General features: G+C 44.7%; 2 protein-coding genes across 2 annotated transcripts in view; both read left to right on the top strand.

The window, feature by feature from the left end:
- AGK (acylglycerol kinase) overlaps nt 1–21,841 on the top strand; it is a 985,672-nt gene that overhangs the window by 387,617 nt on the left and 576,214 nt on the right. The gene's annotated exons all lie outside the window — the stretch shown is intronic.
- TMEM178B (transmembrane protein 178B) overlaps nt 13,468–21,841 on the top strand; it is a 406,833-nt gene continuing 398,459 nt past the window's right edge. The window contains exon 1 of the mRNA XM_050782280.1: nt 13,468–14,124. Coding sequence (XP_050638237.1) covers nt 13,743–14,124 — 382 coding nt within the window. The 5' untranslated portion in view covers nt 13,468–13,742. The remainder of the gene's footprint in view (nt 14,125–21,841) is intronic.

The raw sequence follows: 21,841 nt of genomic DNA, 5'->3' as shown, positions 1-21,841 counted from the left end.
CCCTCCCCTGGAAATACTCGATATCTAGAAGGGGAACTGAGAGTTATCCCACTCTAGAACTGTCAATACCTTGTCCTGCAACATGTAAAAATGTTGGGCAGGATATGGGGGAGACCCTCCACGTTATGGTTCAAACTTGTGTCTCCTCAAGTTGCTATGGGGGCAATGGTGCCATAGTCTACTCAGTCTACTATAAGAAAATACCATAGATCAGGTGGCGTAAATGACAGAAATTATTTTTCACGGTTCTGGGAGTCTGAGATCAGGGTGCCAGCATGGTCAGTTTCTGATGAGGGCTCAGATACTGGCTTGTAGACAGCTGCCTTCTCACTGTGTCTTCATGTGGCAGAGAGAGAACTCTGGTGTCTCTTCCTCTTCTTATAAGGGCACTGATCCCATCATGAGGGCCCCACCTTCATGGCCTCATCTAAATCCAATGACCTCCAAAGACCCCATCTCCAAATATCATCACATTGGGCATTAGTGCTTCAGTGTATGAATTTTTGGGGAATGCAATTCAGTCTACAGCAAACAGTGTAGCAGTTGATCAGGACTTTCAGGATCGAGCCTCAGAAGTCAGCTTGGAAGTAGAATGGGATGTTGTCCACATAACCTATGCCTCCTCAGCCCAGAATTCAATGACTGGAAAACATTGAGGCATTGCGTAGGCCGAGGGGCATCGCTGTGCACTCACTCAGGTCACAACCTGGCTGGGAGGCTGCCCTTTACTCATCACTTGTCTAGATCTTGAGGAATTGTAGTCACTTACAGGTCCAATTTCTTACAAATCATGTTTTTCATGATTTTTAATGAATCATGTCTTGTTTTTTTTTTTTTTTTTTTTGAGATAGAGTCTCGCTTTGTCACCCAGGCTGGAGTACAGTGGCGCAATCTCAGCTCACTGCAAGCTTCGCCTCCTGGGTTCACGCCGTTCTGCCTCAGCCTCCCGAGTAGCTGGGGCTACAGATGCCTGCCACCACGCCCGGCTAATTTTTTGTATTTTTTAGTAGAGACAGGGTTTCACCGTGTTAGCCAGGATGGTGTCGATCTCCTGGCCTCGTGATCCACCTGCCTCGGCCTCCCAAAGTGCTAGGATTACGAGTTTGAGCCACCATGCCCGGCTGTTCTTTTTATTTATAAAAAAATACTGAGGCCTCTGGGATGGGGAATGCAGAGTCTAGGAAGTGGGTATCACACTATTTAAAATACTGTGGTTTAAACAAATTTAGTATTTATGAAAGATTATCCCTTAATAATATTTTAGCTGTTGTCATGAATATTTTTTCAGGTTAGCTTGAAAATTATTTTTTCAAGTTCCAAATCAAACACATGGAGATTTCAATTGGCATTGTATTAAATCTATAAATGACTTTGAAAAGCATTGACACTTTTATAGTATTGAGTTGTTTCATTTAGGAATGTGGTAGGTTTTTTTTTTGCTTGTTTTGAGACAAAGTCTTGCTGTGTCGCCCAGGCTGGGGTGCAGTGGCGTGATCTTGGCTCACTGCAGCCTCTGCCTCCCAGGTTCAAGTGATTCTTCTGCCTCAGCCTCCTGAGTAGCTGGGATTATAGGCGGGTGCCACCACACCTGGCTAATTTTTTTTGTATTTTTAGTAGAGATGAGGTTTCACTATGTTGGTCAGGCTGGCATTGAACTCCTGACCTTAGGTGATCCGCCTGCCTCGGCCTCCCAAGGTCCTGGGATTACAGGTGTGAGCCACCGCGCCCGGCCAGAACATGATAGGTTTTTACATTTTGTTTATATCATTTATGTCTCTCAATGAAGTTTTGTAGTTTTCTTCATATCTTCTCCTTTCTTTGTAACTGTTATTCATAAGTGTGTTATAGTTTTTGTTGTTATCTTGAATGGAAGAGGTTTCCAATATATTTTCTAATAATTAATTGCTATTATGTTGGAAAATATTGGTATCTTTATTTTTCTTACATTCAGCCATCTTATCCAACTCTCTTATTAGTGCTACTGGCTTGTTACTTTATTCTTTTGAGTTTTCAGTCATTTTCTATATATAATAATAGTTTTGCATCCTCCTTTCCAATGGTTATAACACTTATTTTTGTTTCCTGCCCTATTCTTGACCTCTAATATATTAAATATAGCCTGATGCGGTGGCTCATGCCTGTAATCCCAGCACTTTGGGAGGCTGAGGCAGGCAGATCGCTTGAGGTGAGGAGTTTGAGATCAGCCTGGGCAACATGGTAAAACCCCGTCTCTACAAAAAAATACAAAAAAAATTAGCTGGGCATGGTGGTACATGCCTATAGTCCCAGGTACTAGGGAGGCTGAGGTAGGAGGATTGCGCTGGGCTCCTTGCTTGAGCCCAGGAGGTGGAGGCTGCAGTGAGCTGTAAGTGTGCCGCTGCACTACTGCCTGGCTAACAGAGGGAGACCCTATCTCAAAAACTATCTCATATATACATGTATGAGAGAGCATGTTTATCTCGGTCCTGATTTTATTGGAATGTCTCTGCAGTTTCACTGCGTGCCAGTTCACCGTGTCCTGTTTGCCTTAACATTTGTTCCTTGCCCTTCCCTGCTCTGTTGTACTGCAGTGGACTGAAATCGGCATGTCCCAAGGTTCCCATGTCAGCTGGTTTCCTGCTAAGTGCAGGCCCTGGGAGGTTCGGGCAAGAGATTGGTGAACAGAAGAAAGGGAGAAGACCGGGTATTCCTCCCTTATTCTCTGCCACAAGTAGCAACTCTAGCAACAGCTGCATCTATTTCATGGCTCCAGCTCTGGCCAGACAGGTGTCTCCATGGTTCCAGCTTCTGTTGGGCAAACCTGGTCCCAGGTTTCAGGAAATACTTCTTCCTTTTTGTTTCTTCAGCTAGGCTGCCCTTAGTCCCCAGCAAGAGGGTCCCTTCCCAACCCCACATGTTAGAGGGCTCTACATATTCCAAACACACACAAATAACTGAACTGAAGAACTCACGGCTGCCTCTATGTCTTGAGTTCCTGCATCAGGTCTGCACAGCATGGACCGTGACCCTAAACTTCTGCTCTTCTGGTTAACACAGAACGGGCCGCAGGAAAACGCTCTGAGATGCCTCTTGGCCTGTATCCTCGAAACGAAAGACAACTGCATCTGAGTGCCGCCAAGTGCTTTGGGTTGTATTGCTGCTGATGTTGGGGGTGGATTCTGCTTTGGCGCGCTGAGGGGATCTGAAGGTAGAAGCACTTAGACGTAAAAGAGGACAAGACAATTAACTTATCCATCTTTTCTCCCAGACAGCATGTGTTTAGTAGATTTTTGAATAAGGAAGTATAATTTCCCAGAAGGCATAAGTATCCATTTTCTGTCTTCCTTTGGTGTTCCAATTCCTGGTTCTGGAGTTACATGGGTATTAGGATGGTATTTTGCAACAGTTGTACATGGTCGCTGAGGACTGTTTTGCAATATTAAGCAATTCATGTTGCTCTTAACTATATTTCTTGACCCATTCTGAATTTTGGCCTAAAATACAGAAACATGCTAGTATCATATATGGTACATAGTTTAATGTGTTACTAAGAGATGTGGCCTAAGCTTGAGCCAATAGTCGTAAAATTCTTTGGAGAAATTGAAAGATTATAGGTATTTGAGATATATCTTGAATCTATCCACAGACAAAGCACATTTAAATTTGATCTTATAGCCACTTGAAGACATATGATGGAAAGTCTGATTAAAAAATGCTGCTAAAGTCATTAAATTTTATTTAGAAAAGACATAAGGTATACTAGATATAAGGTATACCAGCTACCTGAAACAACAGATGATGCTCAAATACAGAGCAAAATGTGATCTTTGATGGAAAAGGAAATCAATCTTGGATTTGTGCTATCCACAATTCTTTGATATGAACTATTGCTTGTTATTAATAATGTAAACAAAATAGGTAGGAGGTCCTGAAAGGGAGTCCTCCTTAAAAGGTTTCTAGCTTGGTTTCCTTTCTTTTGAGGATTTTTAATATATAAGCCAAACAAAATCCAAGGATTAAATTGAAAATAAAAAAGCAAAAAAATAATGTACAGAAACAAAAATCTGTAAAAATTCAGATCTAAATTTGGCATTTTCTCACTTTAGTTTTAAAATATATTTTTAAATTTTAAAGAAAATATTTTTCTCTAAATAGAAATGAACTGCATGTGAAATCAAAATGATATTCTAATAAAATATTAGGACATTAGGACAAGAAAATGAAAACGTTTTTATGACTTTAAATTAGTTAGGCGTGGTGGTGCATGCCTTTGTCTCAGCTACTTGGGGGGCTGAGGCATGAGAATGGCTTGAACGAAAAAAAAGAAAAAGAAAGAAAGACTATAAAGGAGAAGATTCATTATCCCAAAGTAATGTCTATAAAAACTATTTTCCAATCATCATAGATCAAGATATGCTCTTGATTAAATGGAGATTTTAATAAATTAAGCAATATGTTTTGATTTTTGGTTTTCTTTTTTTTTTTTTTTTTTTTGAGACGGAGTCTCTCGCTGTTGCCCAGGCTGGAGTGCAGTGGCGCGATCTCGGCTCACTGCAAGCTCCGCCTCCCGGGTTCCCGCCATTCTCCTGCCTCAGCCTCCTTAGTAGCTGGGACTAAGGCGCCTGCCACCGCGCCCGGCTAATTTTTTGTATTTTTAGTAGAGACGGGGTTTCACTGTGGTCTCGATCTCCTGACCTTGTGATCCGCCCGCCTCGGCCTCCCAAAGTGCTGGGATTACAGGCTTGAGCCACCGCGCCCGGCTGATTTTTGGTTTTCTTTATCCTAGCATTGGAATATTTGAAAGAAGAACTTAAGAAATGTTGTATGGATCTAGATATTACTTTAAGAGATGGTAAAAAAAAATGGTATATATGATCATGATTTACATGATAAAAGTAAAATATAGTATTGTTCTGCACTAATAAGAGCTTTTCATATGTGATTGTTACAGTGCTTGAAAATAACATGTAAAATTTCAAAATAAGTTTGCTTTAAAAATTTTACCAATGCTTCCAATAAAAGTGTTACTGTCTCAGTAGAGTGAAATTTGTCCAAGTTGAAATTAATAATAATAAAAAAATCTATCTGGCTGGGCATGGTAGCTCATGCCTGCAATCCCAGCACTTTGGGAGGCCAAGGTGAACAGATTGCTTAAGCTCAGGAGTTTGAGACCAGCCTGGGCACCATGGTGAAACCCCATCTCTACTAAAAATATGAAAATTAGCCGAAAGCGGTGGCAGGTGCCTGTAGTCCCAGCTTCTCAGGAGGCAGAGTTGGGAGGATCTCTTAACCTCGACCTGGGAGGTCGAGGCTACAGTGAGTTGTGATGGCGCCACTGCAATCCAGCCTCTGCAACAGAGACCCTGTCTCGAAACAAACCAAAAAAGATCTAAAAATTACAATGAATCAAAAAGTTGTTAAGAACATTTGGCATTGCCATCAATAGAAGTTATGTGAAAATCTTGATTATAGCAATAGGATTAATGATTTTTCTGGAGTAAACATCAAGAAAAAGAAAAAATATGTATAATTAGTTATGAATTATGAAATGCTTTTATTTTACTATGAATTTGAACATTGCTGGTTCACCAGCACATGCTATTTTGCCTACTTTTATTTATGGAAGAAATATAGCTTGCTAGGCATGGTGGCTTATGCTTGTAATCCCAGTACGTTGGGAGGCCAAGGCAGGAGGATTACTTGAACCCAGGAGCGTGAGACCAGCCTGGGTAACATGGTGAAACCTCGTCTCTACCAAAAAAATATGAAAATTAGCCAGGTGTGGTGGCACACGTCTGTTGCCCCATCTAGTCAGGAGGCTGAGATGGTAGGATCAATTGAACCCAGGAGTTTGAGGTTACAGTGGAGTACACTGCTGCGCTCCAGTCTGGGTAACAGAATGAGACCCTGTCTCTATTAAAAGAAAAAAAAAACAACTAAAATAACTTTACATATATTTATTTCAAAATTTTGTCATCATAAAGGTATTTGTAATATAGAAGGATAGAACACACTTTGATTTAACAATTTGTCATTTGACTTATTTTAAACATTGAACATGGTATGTGGACCTTCATTTGTATGCTTGCCCTGGGGTCTCGCAATGTTACTTTTAACCCAAGGTGCTAGTGGCTTCCTGCTGTCAACTTACTGTTGCCTGCTTGGCTTTTTACCCTTTGATTTTGCACAAATAAGTAGATACATGTATATTTTCTTATGCTCCTTTTTTTTCTGTATGAAAAGTAGAGTTACGGGTTGAAGTCCTAACCCCCACTTCCTCAGAATGTGATCTTTAGAAATAGCATCATCACGACCAGTTGCAGTGGCTCACGCCTGTAATCCCAGCACTTTGGGAGGCCGAGGCGGGTGGATCACGAGGTGAAGAGATTGAGATCATCCTGGCCAATATGGTAAAAACCCCATCTCTACTAAAAATACAAAAATTAGCTTGGCATGGTGGTGTGTGCCTGTAGTCCCAGCTACTCGGGAGGCTGAGGCAGGAGAATCACTTGAACCTGGGAGGCAGAGGTTGCGGTGAGCCGAGATTGAGCCACTGCACTCCAGCCTGGCAACAGAGCAAGACTCTGTCTCAAAAAAACAAAAAACAAAACAAAAAAAAAAACCAAAAAAAAAAATCGCATCATTGTAGATGTCATTGATTAAGATAATTAAGATAGGTCAAACTGGAGTAGGGTAGGTCTCTATAGCAATATGACCATTGTCCCCATAAGAAGAGGGAAGTTTGGAGATGGAGATGCACAGAGGAGTAATGTGAAGACACACAAGAGAAAATAGTTATGTGATGACATGGGCAGACAAGTACAGAAGGATATCTGCTGGGTTATAGAGACATGTCTTTTTCATCTTAACAGTGACTACAAATTGCCCTCTAGAGTGGCTCTATCAGCTCATGCTCCCACCAGAAGTGCATGAGAGCATGTTTCTCTATGCCCCAGCCAACACTTGATATTAACAGACATGTACATTTTTTCCCCATCTGGTGGGTAAAAAACAGTATTTTAAAAACATTTGTATTCCGTAGATTGCTAGTGAGGTTTTTTCATATGTTAATTTTCCATCTCAATTTCTTCTTCTGTAAATTGTCTTTTTATAAACTGCACTTTTTTTTCTGTTGTGTTACTTGTTTTATTCCTACTAGTTTGAAATATTTCTTTATGTAGGAGATGATCTTATTCATTTAAAATTATCTCTAGTTTAGGAAGACCTTTTACATATCAAGAATGTTTGTTGGGTTTAATTGGTTGTCTTTTTAGCTTCTACTGAGATGATCAAATGATGTTTATTCGACCTATTGATATGAGGCACCTGTAATTGTAAGAATCTTAAAAACCAGAGCAGTTAGATATTATGTGGGCAAGAGGAGTGATACCAGGGTGGAGCTTTCAAAACATGTTTAGAGGGTGTTTCTTTGAGAGTGAGGAATTCATCTTTAGAGGCTAGGCTGAAGCCCTGGGCAGGGTCTTACAGAGTTGTAAAAGGTCTGAGCTTTACAGTACAGACAAGGTGAAACTACTGCAGAATTTTATTTTATTTTATTTTAAGACAGAGTCTCGTTCTGTCACCCAGGCTGGAGTACAGCAGCACGATCTCTGCTCACTGCAGCCTCCACCTCCTGGGTTCAAGTGATTCTCGTGCCTCAGCCTCCTGAGTAGCTGGGACTGCAGACCTGCACCCCTATGCCTGGCTAACTTTTGTATTTTTAGTAGAGACAGGGTTTTGCAATGCTGGCCAGGCTGGTCTCGAACTCCTGGACCCAAGTGATCTGTACTCCTTGGCCTCCCAAAGCTGGGATTCCAGGCATGAGCCACTGTGCCCAGCCCTACTACAGGATAACTGTGGAATTTAAGAAGAAGATTAATATGGTGGTGGGGTGGAGGAAGAAAAAAATAAAAGGAGAGGACTTAGATGCCCCGGGGTGAGATGAAAAGAGCCTTTTGCTGTTATGATTCTGATGAGGAAGAAGAGAAGGAAGGTAGTTAAACTAATATGACTCTCTAAATCGGATTTTTTTGTTTGTTTGTTTGTTTTTTTTGAGACTGAGTCTCACTCTGTCACCCAGGCTGGAGTGCAGTGGCATGATCTTGGCTCACTGCAACCTCTACCTCCTGGTTTCAAGTGATTATCCTGCCTCAGCCTCCCAAGTAGCTGGGATAACAGGCACCCACCACCACGCCCGGCTAATTTTTGTGTTTTTAGTATAGACAGGCTTTCACCATGTTAGCCAGGCTGGTCTCGAACTCCTGACCTCAAGTGATCCCCTGCCTTGGCCTCCCAAAGTACTGGGATTACAGCCATTAGCCACCCTGCCCAGTCTTAAAGCTGAGATTTAGAAAGAAGATCTGGATGAGAAAAGAAGGATACCTGTTCACCCATACATACTAGCATGTCGTTGACCTGGGACCTGTATCAGGAGGGCTAGAGTTCAAAATAACTTTTGGGTTACAAATAATGTCCAAATTTTGAAAAGTTAATTATGAAAAAAGAAATAAGAATATGTGGGGAAACTTTTCTCTAGACAAATGGTGCCTTTTCTTTTTGTTTTTCTTTTTTTTAGGCAGGAGCTCACTCTGTTTCCCAGGCTGCCGTGCAGTGTTGCCATCATGGTTCACTGTTGCTATGACCTCCCAGATTCAAGTGATCCTCCTACCTCAGCCTCCTGAATAGCTGGGACCACAGGTGCATGCCACCACACCCGGCTTTGTAGACATAGGATCCCACTATGTTGCCCAGGCTCTTGTCCAAACTCCTGGGCTCAAGCAATCCTCCCACTTCGGTCTCCCAAAGTGCTGTGATTAGAGGTGTGAGCCACTGCACCTGGCCAAATTGTGTAATATTGATATTGATAGATGGCAAAGAGAAAGCACATCTCATCAACTATTTTTGCTTTCAATTGACAGTGTCAAAGAGAGATTTTCAGGCCAGAGGTGGGGTACAGGGTAGAACAATATGGTAACTGAGGACAGTTCAGAATGGGTGAAGAAATTGGAGGAAAACATCTGTCTGCTCCAGGTGAACTGTATTCCAGGAAATGGAGAGAACTTTCAATGATGTCTCAACCTTTCTCGGTGACTTTAGAGAAAGCTTGCAGAATGTTAATGTCGCTTTAAAAAAGGGAGTGGGTGGGTGTGAACAAATGAAACTCCAAATTTCAAAAATGCAGATTTCACAAATCAGAGATCAATGACCTTAATGCCATTTTGGAGCAAGTTTCTAGGAATGGCTTAAGAAGGGGATGACTTATGGGCTCCCAGAAGAGAAAGTGAGGATCATTAGAACTCCACAAAGGTCATATAAAAACATGACAGACTTACCAAATTTTCTTCATAGGTTTACATGACTTCTAGATGAAGGAAGTATTAGCTAAAAGGAACACCAACAATCAGGAAGTATCAGAAACCAAAGAAGAGCAAACACAAGAATGAACAAGGGGTATTTAGTCTGGAGGAAAGAAGGTGTAGGGAGAACATGATGACGGATGTCAAGGGCAAGAAGGACCACTAAATGGAAGATAAATCAGGCCTCATCTGTGGGCCTCTAGAAAGCAAAAACAAAGGCCAATGAGTATAAGTTATACAGACTTACGAGAAAGCTCAGTATAGGGAAGAACTGTCTAGCTACTTACACTCTCTGAAGTGGACTGGGCCACTTGCAGACAAAGTGATTCCCCCATCACTTCAAGTGTGCAAGCAGAAGCTGGTCATTCACTCTCTGGAAAATGTTCTAAAAGAGATTCATGCATTATTACGTGTGTGTTTGACTCAAAGATTTCTGATTTTGAGATCCTATGATCTGGGACAGTGTTGGTGCAAATGGGAAGAAATAGGTTGGAAACACAAAGATGGTGATGCTGCAGCTAGCAGAGTGGAAGGAATTGGAAGCAGGCAGCAGGAAGAAACTTAGATCACCCAATTAAGAAAAGATAATCATGCGAGCATCTTAGCCCTGAAGACCAGGATCATCCCATAACAATATAGGGCTGCCCAAGGTAATTGCACTTCAAAGGAGGCCATGAATCAATAACTTTGTAGGATTTTTGGGATTTCATCAAGGACAAACATTTCAAAATAGAATTTTAATGATGTTTAGTAAGGAGGAGGATAGTGTACCATTTGGGTTCTGACTGCAAGCAGGGCCCCAAATACAGGACTGCTGAGGACCCTGGGCAGTGGGCCAGGCACATCCTTGCAGGCAGGCCTCAGGTACAGGCCAGGAGAAACTAGATGGGTGACACAATGGAAGAGGAAGGAAAGATAAGGACAAAATAAACAGGTACATTTACTGGGAATGAACAACTGCCTGGACTGCCAGTGGTCTCAGGGGCACCCCCTTCAGCTGGATTTAAGGAGAGAGGAAAGCTGGGAACCAGGAGACTGGGGCTTGAAGGCTCCCTGTGCCCTGATTTCCTGAGTAACCTTGTAGATGTCATCTCCCCCCTTTTTACCTCCCTGTTATCAAACGCAGGTAGCTTGTTAGCCTACAAGTGCTCTGGACGCTAGTGAAGACGATAACTTCAGAAATTTAAGACGTTGTCTGCATAGTGCAAAGTGTTTGCGCTTATTTGTTCATCTATTTTCAACGTTGGGGGAGGGTGCCCTGGTTAAGGGGGGTGGATAGAAAGGAAGGTGAGAAGACACTGGCGCCAAAGTCACTTGGCTGTATGTCGACATCCTAGGGAAGCCAGAGGGCAGAGATCTGGCCAAGGGCGCATGCCTGCAGTCCCTCGACCAGCCGGGCACCCGAGAATCCAGCGGGCGTCCTCAGGCTCTGCTGTCCCTTTGGCAAATCCCATTGCAGAATCCAGGGGTGAAAAGCGAAAGCGAGGCACACCCCTCCCCCACTAGATGGCACTGAAACGCCTCGTTCGCGATTTTCAAAATGCAGGAAAGAGGGAGAGAGACAGAAAAAAAAAAAAAAAAAAAAAAGACAAAAAGAATATGGTGGAGGTGCGCTCATTTTGGCTCACAAGCCCCGTTGTGCAAAGCAGGGTGTGAGACACTCTCTTTTTCCCCAGGGCAACTCTTTACCCGGCAATGCCGGACCTCGACTTTGGAGTGAGGGTGAAAACGAGGGGTGAGCATTAGTGAAAACCCCAGCGTTTGATGCCGGGAGGGAGGCTCCCAGCCTTTGCGGCGCCGTCTCACGTGAGCAGAGCAGGCGGGCTGAGGTTGGGATGAAGCGGGGCTTGCCTGGGGCCCACCTGCTCAAGGTCTGGGGTCCGGCGCTACCTCCCAGAACCCCTGCAGAGCCTAAATCCAGCGGCCACCCTTACAAAATGACAAACCCCACATCGAGGTTTCCTTTAACTCCACCTCCCCTCCTCAACGCTCGCTCACCAGCGTTTTCAAAATATCTACTAACCGACCACCCCCCATCCACCATTAAATTTCTCTCCTTGTCTTGAGTGGATCGGCCAAATTTCTTCTTTCTGTTCCTGCTGAGGAGGGAGGGCAGGTGGAGGTGGGTGTGTGTCGGGGTGCCTGGCTCTGGCTTGGGACTGGACTGGGGCTGGCCGGATAACTCCGCAGCCGCTCTCAGCTCAGCCCTGGGTGGAAACGCCTGTAGCTAGCAAGGTAGCGCCTGTGGCTTTCTGGGGGGGCGGGGGGTGGGGAGAAAGATCAAATGCATCCCGAGACACCAGCGACCCAAACCGGGGACGCAGGGAGCTCGCTCGGCCCCTTTGAAGGCCCACTCCGCAATAAGCAGTTTTTCCTTTAAATAACTGTCGTGGATTTGAGAGAATTTCCCATGGCTGAAAAGAGAAACAGGAGCTGTAGGCAACATCCCTAAATTTATAATAATGCATGTAAACATGCTACATACCACATATATGTATATGTGCATAAATATGGATGTGGTTGGGCACATACCTATCTAGACACCATTGACTTGCCTGGTCAAAGAATAAGACTTAGACATTTCGTGCCTGGGAAATGGTGCAGTTTATCTTTAAGGAGGCTAGAAAAATAAGAGATGAGGCTCACGTTGCACGGATGACATCACTAGCTTTTGGCTGCGCGCTCGGTGTTCTCGTCTGTGGGTTTTAGCCAAGGCTGCAGCTACCCGCGCCCGACAAGAGAGCGCGGCAGCGGCTGCCTCCGGCGCCCGCACCCGGGCGATGCGATTTCCCCAGTCCCCTGGGCGCAGCTTGGGTTCTCGCTCCTCCCGGGCACCAGCCGAGCCTGCCACGCCTCGGAGCCTCCGCGGCTAGAGGAGGAGGCGACGAGGGGAAGCCGAGTAACCCAGCCTCCCTCCCCCACCCTCTCTCCATTCATCTCGGCGACCACCGCGCGCCAGGAGCCGGATCGTGGGACTCGGAGGCCGGGACGGGATTCTCTGCACGCTGCCGAGTGAGCCGGCATCTCGGCGCTAGGGTGGGCTGAGAAGAAAATGGTGCAATCTGAGAGCGGCTGAGCCCAGCTGGGCAGAGCAGACGGGGTGCCAGAGTGCCAGGGGCTCAGGTGGCTGGAGAAAGGGGCGGATTGTTTGGAGAGGCCGGGACCGGGGTTTTCCTTGGTGCCTGCGGCATTTTCTTTGCACCTGGGCGGCAGGCTCCCGGGGCTCCCGGGTGCCAGATGAAGTGAGGCGGAGGCGTCGCGGGAGAGCCGGGTCCAGAGGCGGCCGGGTGGACACTCCAGGCAGAAGACGGCGCTGGGAAGAGCTGCGTGACGCTCGGGGGCTGGCGGCTGGGCCGGCAGCGCGCCGCGACGGCGTGACCTGTCCATGGTGTTGAAGGCGCGGTGCGCCGAGCCCCCAGCGCCGTGCGCCGCAAGCGCTGCCCGGTGCGCCCTCGGCCGCGCAGCCTGCCCCTCGCGTCCGCCAGCAGCCGCCCAGTCTCCGCAGACCCCCGGCCGGGACTTGTCCGGTAACGCCGCCCAGGTGACCACGCTGTCGGCCCGAGGGGCCGCCTGAATGGCGATGCCAGAGGCAGTGCACCGGGGAGCTCGCGGGGAAAGGTCGGCCGAGACCGTGCGTCCGCTGGGAGTGCGCCTCTGAGCGCAGCACGCGGGTCAGAAGGAGCAACCGACCTGCTGGTGACCAGAGAACCGAGATTTTAAAAGGATCCGACCCAGAGAGGAAGAACATTTCTGGGTGCGCGCCCCAGGTCTTTGCTTGCAGACGGGGAGGGAGAGACTCTCTGAGCCGGAGACCCAGGAGGGACTCGGAGAAGCTGGCCCCAGCACCTGGAGGTTTCTTTCGCTCGCCGGCCGCATCGGGGGCGTTCCACTTCACCCGGTGGTCGGGTGGCGCCTCCTGACAGCACCCCCCGTCTCCCTTAGAGAGACAGGCGAGTTCTGTCCCGTCACCATCCTGCACAAAGAAACCCCCGCAAGCCCCACCGCAGCCGAGGACACTTGGCATTTAGTTTCCGGCCCGAGGGCAGCGGCGCCCGAAGCCGGGCTGGGAGCCGAGGCGGCCGCTTCGGGGCAGTCGCTTCCTGCGGGGCGGGGAGGGGGCGGGAGGCGGCTGCACTGGGTTCGCCGCCGCCGGAGGCTGCACCTGCCCCAGAGGATGCCCAGGAGCCAGCGGGAGCCTCTCCAGATCAGAACTTTTTAGGCCGCCCGCCCCCATCCCCGCAGTCCCCGGGCCGCGCTCCGGTAGGCGGGGGCCGAGGGGGGGCCGCGGCGCGAGTCCCTCTCCTGCCCCCTCCCCCAGCTCGGCCGCTCGCCGCTTTGTTCCGGGTGCGGCGAGGGAAGGCGAGGCTGCGGCGGATCATGCCCATGGTGTAGCCGCCAAGCGGAGGCATGGCTGCCGGAAGATTATTGCTCTACACCGGCCTCTCGCTAGCGCTCTGCGCCCTCGGCATGCTGGCCGTGGCTATCTGCTCGGACCACTGGTACGAGACGGACGCCAGGAAGCACAGGGACAGGTGCAAGGCCTTCAACACCCGCCGGGTCGACCCCGGCTTCATTTACAACAATAACAACAACTTGCCGCTCCGGGCGAGCCGCTCGCGCCTGGACCGCTGGGAGGGCAAACTCCTCCGGGCGCGGAATCGCCGGCAGCTGTTCGCCATGAGCCCCGCGGACGAGTGCAGCAGGCAGTACAACTCCACCAACATGGGTCTCTGGAGGAAGTGCCACCGGCAGGGCTTCGACCCGGAGATCGCCGCCCTCATTCGGAAAGGTAAGCGCCGGGCGCTAGGCGTGGCGCTGCGAAGAGCCCGGAGCCTGTAGGCCCCGCAGCCCCTCGCGTTTCCTCCCCAGGCCACAGGCTATCAGGTCTCTGGGTTCCAGGCGGTCGGGTTATCCAGGCCTGGCTGAGCCTCGGGGCCGGAACTTTCCTCCCAATAGCTGCTAATGAAGCTTGGTTCAGGCTTAACTCTCTCCCCTGCCTCTCCTTTCGCGCGTCTCTGTCGGGATTCGAGTGGAACCTCATAGTCCAGGGTTCTTATCCAGGATAATGCTTCATCAGCCTCTGAGAAGAAGGGAATCTCGAACGGCGTTTGTGCTCTTAAAGGAAGCCCTGTAAGAGTCATGTGTCGGGGTAGACAGGCTCCCAATACTTTTTGTTGAACTGATTTAATCAAGGGAAATTGGGGGAAACATTTCACAGAGAAGGCCTTATTCATACCAGAAACGTTTGCTGAGCGCTATACTATACCAGGTATGGTGTAGGCATTGGTCATATAAACACCAATAAATCACAGCCCCTGTCCTGTAAGCAGTTCGAAGCCAGCTGACCAGCAGCATCATATCACAATTCTTCATGTCTCCTTCTGAAACAGTGGTTGACAGTAGTGACTTTCTTGTGTGCATTGAATATCAACAAGATCTAATAAGTAAAAACAACAACAACAAAATAGTTCTTTGAGTAACACCAAAGTGGGCATGTCAGAGAAAAAAATGAGATTTTCAGAAAATGTATATAAAAATTCCCAAAGTGTATAACCAAAACAGAAAACAAGCTGCATTTGCCAATGATACAAATTTATTTGATACTTTAATATGATTACATTACTTAAAAAATTCTGCTTATCTGATGGAATTTGTAAACCTTGTGTGATTTATACTTTGAGAACCATCCTGTTGTCAACCCACTGGAATATTGTTTGAATGTGTATTAATACTGCTCTGAAGAAAGGAATATGTTCTCTTCTATGGTAGCTACATCCCAGGAAGATGTGCAGATTTTATGAGTCTGGTTTTTTCCCCCTTGTGTTTCATTCTCTTTAACTATTAAATGGTGATGTCAAGGTGACAAAGATACTATTATTTGCAAAGTCTTTGAGGCCAAGATATAAAAGCAGTTCTTAATGTCTCATTATAATGCTGTGAAGTTTGCTGCTGTATTAAAGTACTATTTATGAGAACTGATGTTCTTTGATGGATACAAGTATGCAGTTGATCAGGAAAAATTGTTAATTTGAAAAAGAGTCAATTGTTTAAGAGTGACTAGCAGTGGGTCTGGTCTAGGTGGCCAGGTCAGATTTAGGTGAGGTGACTTCAGAGACAGAATCTATCTAAGTGTTTGTTTTGTACCTTCTTTAGAATGACTAGGGATTTTAGCTGATTTTGTTGTGGGTGTGTTAATACAACCAATATCCCATTTGCTTCACAATTGGGCTCTTATTGGAAGAGGTGACCCTTTTGGAGCATTACCACTTTGTAAAGATGTGCAGAATATTAGGGGAGTCCAGAAGAGAGCAGCTTGGGTTTGGACATCAAGGCAGGAAAACAAGAGGGCCTAGAATAGTTTCTGACAATGAGTGACCTTATAACAGTGTTCGGATTCTCAGATTTATAAAGTGTTATTTTATCCATGATTTTCTGCTTTCTTTAAAGTTGAAATGAGAGGAAGTTAGCTGAAATGTAAGGGAGAATTCATGTTAATAATGAACAGCAAACACTGGGAGAATTTGTTGAAGGATGTTCTTACTTTTCCTTCCTTGAATGCCTTCTAGAACAAGAGAGGTATCCCTTCTTGTATTGGTTAACCCCACTTAGAGAAAGGGGGATGGAATTCATGGTTTCTGGCGGTTCCATTCAGAGCTTTGATTCCCTGTTGCTCTGCTTGGCACTCTGACTAGAAAGGTTGACTTGGTCTGTGCACCGGAGGGATTGGTTGCCATAGTGACATGTTCTTCCGGTGAAGCTGGAAACACGGTGACAGGGAAAGGGATAGGGGAAGGATGTACAACATTTTGACTTTGTATCGACTAATTTTTAATTGCAGCAACAGAAAATGGACATGGCACAGCAGGGTTATTGAATACAGTGATACCTAGAGTTGGCAGGGCATTGTATTTCACTTGAACTAATGGAAATGGTGTTCCCCATCACCCAAAATACAGCAATCACTGTCAGCGGCAAGCACCCGCTTACCATGGCTGTTTCTGTCCATTTGACATTCTTGTTAGGTATTATTGAGATAGATGGCATGCCAGCCTTACAAATCTTGAGAGAGTTAGGGTCACTATCTTCATTTTTAACCTCAAAACACACTCTTTGAAAACCAGATCTTCCTTTTCTGAGCAGCAATAGACACTTTTTGGAAATAAGTGCATGTTATATTAGTAGAATTCACAAGCAATTCCAATAACATATAGAACATAATTCTTACACTTAATCAGTGTTCCTCTTAGATGGGCAGATTTTATAAGGAAGTTAAAAAGATAAATGATATCCCTATATTTAAATGAGACATTTTAGAAAAAGATGTTTATCTCACATTATTCATTAGAAACTGCTAAAGAGATCTCAGACCTTTGTCTTCTTTGAAATATCTACTTTGATTAAAATTCTGGAAGATATGTATTGGGCAAGGGAAAAGGAAAACCAGAAAAAATACTTTAAAATCTGTTAATATATAGGAAAATTAGAGACTTATCTAAATGATCTAAAGAACTTAGTTATTTGTTAAATCGATGTTAATTACATTAGAAAGTGCCATTTGTGCATTTCAACATAAAACCACATAATTAATAAGAAAATGAACGTCAAATCTATGTCTAATTTGAAGGTAAAGTCATTTGGATTTACAGTCATTCTGAAATCCACTCTCCTCAAGGACCTTCTGCCATGCTGTACCCACACATATACATTTCTCATCACTGTGTATTCATTTGTTTGCATTATTAAACTGTAAGTTCCTGGAGGTCAGGAAAGACAATCATTTGTAAAATACATTCACCAGATGCTTGATATTTGGGAAATATTTCATACAAATTAGATTCACAGAAATGTATCCATCATGAGCTTATTCTAATTAAAGAAACACTTGTGTGAGAATTTAAGTAAAAAATTAGAAAATCATGATGGGAAAATATGAACCAGTGTGGCTGTCAGACCAGGTTAATATTGCAACACATGCTACATAGTCTATGAAAGGACCATTTCTTGAGCTTTGCCAAAGAATAAGGAAAACAGACAATTCTTTTTTGGCTAGCATGTCACTAAGCAGACACACATCACTTATGAACATTATTTTTTGTGATGGATAAGGTTTCAATTATTTCCTTCTTGAGGGTAAGATTGGATATAGGGCATAGCAAGGGTGGATTACCCTGAATTCCCATTTGATGGTGTCCTTGACAAGTCTTAAATCAGGTCCTTTTGTCTTCTTGCTTTTAAATCTCATTCATGTCTCCCTACTAAGTGACTGCAGGCACTGGGGACAGATCAGTGACAAGATCAGTTTCTGAAATCCAAGAGACTTCCAGACCCTTAGGAGGAAGAGCTATAGGTAGGATTTTGTTCTAGGGAACTCTAAGGGATCAATTATATTATTTAGTTTGTACTAAAATGTTATATTGATATGGTTTGAAATAAGAACTTCAACTGATACTCTAAGAACTTTTTATTATTTGAAAATTGGCCTTATAATAGACTTTGACTTAAATAGTTCCCATAATCACAAGGTGGTTGTCAATGCTCCAAAAATAATTTTAAGAAAACATTCACATATTTAAAAATTAATAATGGTATCAGCAAATATTTACTGCACATGTATTGTGTGTTGGGCACACGTCACTAGGATGAAGAAACGCGTAAGACCTGGTCCTTACAATTTTCATAGTCTGTTAGTGTCACAGAAAATAGGTTACAACTACAGAATGATGAGAGCAGCAATAGAAACAGATGCAGAGAAACACAGAGGAAGTGATGGTAGATTGTGTTGGCAGTAGCAGGAGGTAGGCGGGAGGAGGTTAGGGAAAGTTGTCCTGAGGAAATGAAATCTGAACAAGATGTTTGATAAGGTTTGGAGGTGGATGTGGAGGAAGGCTATTTCAGTCAATGGGCCAGAATATGCACAACCATAGAGGTGTGGGACAGCAGTTTGGCCTTGTGAGTGTTGATTTCTGGGGCAAGGAGAAGGAGCAGACCCGGAGCTGGAGAGCAGGCATGGACCAAGTCAGGGAGCTTGTATATCAAATCCCCTATAGCTGTGCTGCCCAGCTGGGGAGCCACTACCCACATGTGGCTGTTTAAGTTAACAATAACCAAAGTTAAATAAAATAGGCTGGGCACAGTGGCTTATTCCTGTAATCCCAGCACTTTGGGAGGCCGAGGCAAGCGGATCACTTGAGGTCAGGAGTTCGAGACCAGCCTGGCCAACACGGTGAAACCCCATCTCTACTAAAAACACAAAAATTAGCTGCGCCTGGTGGTATGTGCCTGTGATCCTAGCTACTTGGGAGGCTGAGGCAGGAGCATCGCTTGAACCCAGGAGGCGGAGGTTGCAGTGATCCGATATCGTGCCACTGCACTCCAGCCTCGGTGACAGAGTGAGACTCCATCTCAAAAAACAAACAAAAAAATTATTTCCTTCGTTGTATTGGCCACATTTCAAATGTCCAATAGCTATATGTGCCTACTGGCTATTGTGTGGGACAGTGCAGATTACAGTGAACATTACTGCCATCAGAGAAAATTCTGTTGGACAGTGCCACATAGAACCTATAGCCTCTAAAAGAACCAAGCACATACTTTGTTTCAGATGAATATAATTCCATGATAACTTGGGTTTAAATTTAAGTATATCATTCTACACTTTAAGAAACTTTGCTACTTGAATATATTGGGCAGAAGGCTTTAGTTCATGGCCAATTATGGTAAATCTGTATTTTAATTTCCCATCATCAACTCACAGAATTCTCACAAGCTTCTCGCTTCTTCCCCCCTGTCCTCTCCATCTCCATTAAACATCACTTGCAAAGTTGATGGGGTGGGAGAGAGATTAATGATAATTATAGCCAGCCTTGATGCCAGGTCTCTCCTAAAAGTTTTACATGTATTAGCTAACTTATTGTTCATAATAACCCTCGGAAGTATTAGTATTATTTTAAATTCTCATCCTAAAGTTGAGGGAACTGAGGCACATAAAGGTCAGATAACTTGCGAAGTCTCACAGTTAGTTAGGAAACGAAGGTGTCAGAGTTCGAATTCTGGCTCCAGGTGTGGGAACACACCTACCACACTCTACCATCATCTTAGAATCTATCGGGGCAGGAGTGAGGTAGAGAAGAAACTGGGATATTGATTCCACAAATTGAGAGGAAAAAGGAAATAATACTCTTGGAATCTCAATTCTAAATGGAAGTAATTAGAGCAGCTCACACACCCTGTTTTGAAGCTCACTGACCAAAGTGCATACACATTTTGTCATATAACTTTTGCGTATTTACTTTGCTCGCTGTGGTAGATGATGAAGTTATAGACATGAAGGACACATTCATTCATTCAACAAGTATTTATTGAGGGCCTGTGGGCTGTACATCAGGTCCAGTGTTGGACCACATGGAGAAGCTTACATTCCAGAGGGGAGAGATGCACAATAAATAAATACTCATGGCCAGGCATGGTGGCTCATGCCTGTAACCCCAGCATTTTGGGAGGCCAAGGTGGGCGGATCATGAGGTCAAGAGATCGAGACCATCCTGGTCAATATGGTGAAACTCTGTGTCTACAAAACATATAAAATTAGCTGGGCATGGGGGCCCATGCCTGTAATCCCAGCTACTCGGGAGGCTGAGGCAGGAGAATGGCTTGAATCTGGGAAGTGGAGGTTGCAGTGAGCTGAGATCATGCCTCTGTACTCCAGCCTGGGTGACACAGCGAGACTCCATCTGAAAAAAAATACTCATAGAGTAAAAATAATATCTAATATATGAATCATGTGTAATATAGCACAGGGTAGTGGGTACCATGAAGGTCTTCCCTTAGGAAGTGCAAAGGGGAAGAATGACAAGCAAGCCAAAAATGAAACGCAGTCATATGCCCCGTGACATTTTGGCCAAAGACAGACTGCACATATGGCAGTGGTCTCATAAGGTTATCATGGAGCTGAAAACTTCTTATGGCCTAGTGACATCATAGATGTCACAGTGCAACAACCCATTACTCCTGTGTTTGTGTTGATGCTGGTGTAAAGAAACGTACTGCACTGCTGGTGGTATAGAAGTCTAGCACGAACAATTATGTACAGTATGTAATACTTGATAGTAAAATGACTGTTACTGGTTTATGTATTTACTATGATATACTTTTAATCATTATTTTAGAGTGTACTCCTTCTGCTTATAAAAAAAGTTAACAGTAAAACAGCTCCAGGCAGGTCCTTTAGGAGGGATTCCAGAAGAAGGCATTGTTGTCATAGGAAATGACATCTCCATGTGTGCCATTGCCCCTGAAGACCTTCCAGTGGGACAAGATGTGGAGGTGGAAGACAGCGAGACTGATGATCCCAACCCTATGCAGGCCTAGGTTAATGTATGTGTGTATCTTAATTTTTAACAAAAATGTTTCAAAAGTTGAAAAATAAAAAATTTTATAAACAGAAAAAAGCTTATAGGATAAGGCTATAAAGAAGGAGGCTGGGCGTGGTGGCTCATTCCTGTAATCCCAACACTTTGGGAGGCTGAGGCGGGTGGATTACCTGAGGTCAGGAGTTCGAAACCAGCCTGGCCAACATGGTGAAACCCTGTCTCTACTAAAAATACAAAAAATTAACCGGGCATGGTGGCACATGCCTGTAATCCCAGCTACTCGGGAGGCTGAGGCAGGAGAATTGCTTGAACTTGGGAGGCGGAAGTTGTAGTGAGCTGAGATCGTACCTTTGCACTCCAACCTGGGCAACAATAGTGAAACTCCATCTCAAAAAAAAAAAAAAAAAAAAAAAAAAAACAGAAAGAAAATATTTCATACAGTTGTAAAGTTAAAAGAATTAAAAAGCACATAAAGTAAAAAATCTACAGTGAGCTGAGGTTATTGTTGGAAAAAGAAAGATATTTTGTATACATTTGGTGTAGCCTAAGTGCACAACATTTATAAGGTCTACAGTAGTGTACAGTAGTGTCCTAGGCCTTCACTGTCACTCACCACTCACCTCTCACTCACTGACTCACCCAAAGCAACTTCCAGTTTTCCAAGCTCCATTCGTGGTAAGAGTCTCCACAGGTGTATCATTTTTTGTCTTCTCTACTGCATTTCGACTGCATCTTTCTTGTGTTTAGAAACACAAATACTTACCATTGTGTTATAATTGCCTACAGTATTCAGTACAGTAACATGCTGTTCAGGTTTATAGCCTCAGAGCAATAGGCTAAGCCACATAACCTTGGTGTGTACCAGGTTACACCATCCAGGTTATAGAAGTACACTCTGATGTCTGCATGATGACAAAATCGCCTAACGATGCATTTCTGAGAACATATCCCTGTCGTTCAGTGACGTGTGGCTGTAGTTCCATTAGTTTTAATTTTATAATACAAGGAGGCTTTGGGTGCTGCAGGGAAAAGAGGTGGCAAACCTAATATAGACTGGAGTTCAGGAGCTTTCATTAGCCGAGGGGCCTCCACAGCCTCTTTCTTTCTGCACTCTTTATTTAATTCCTAGAGGGCAGG

This window comes from Macaca thibetana, chromosome 3 (genome assembly GCF_024542745.1).
Source record: "Macaca thibetana thibetana isolate TM-01 chromosome 3, ASM2454274v1, whole genome shotgun sequence".
NCBI lineage: Eukaryota > Metazoa > Chordata > Mammalia > Primates > Cercopithecidae > Macaca > Macaca thibetana.
This window is presented reverse-complemented; position numbering and strand designations above follow the sequence as displayed.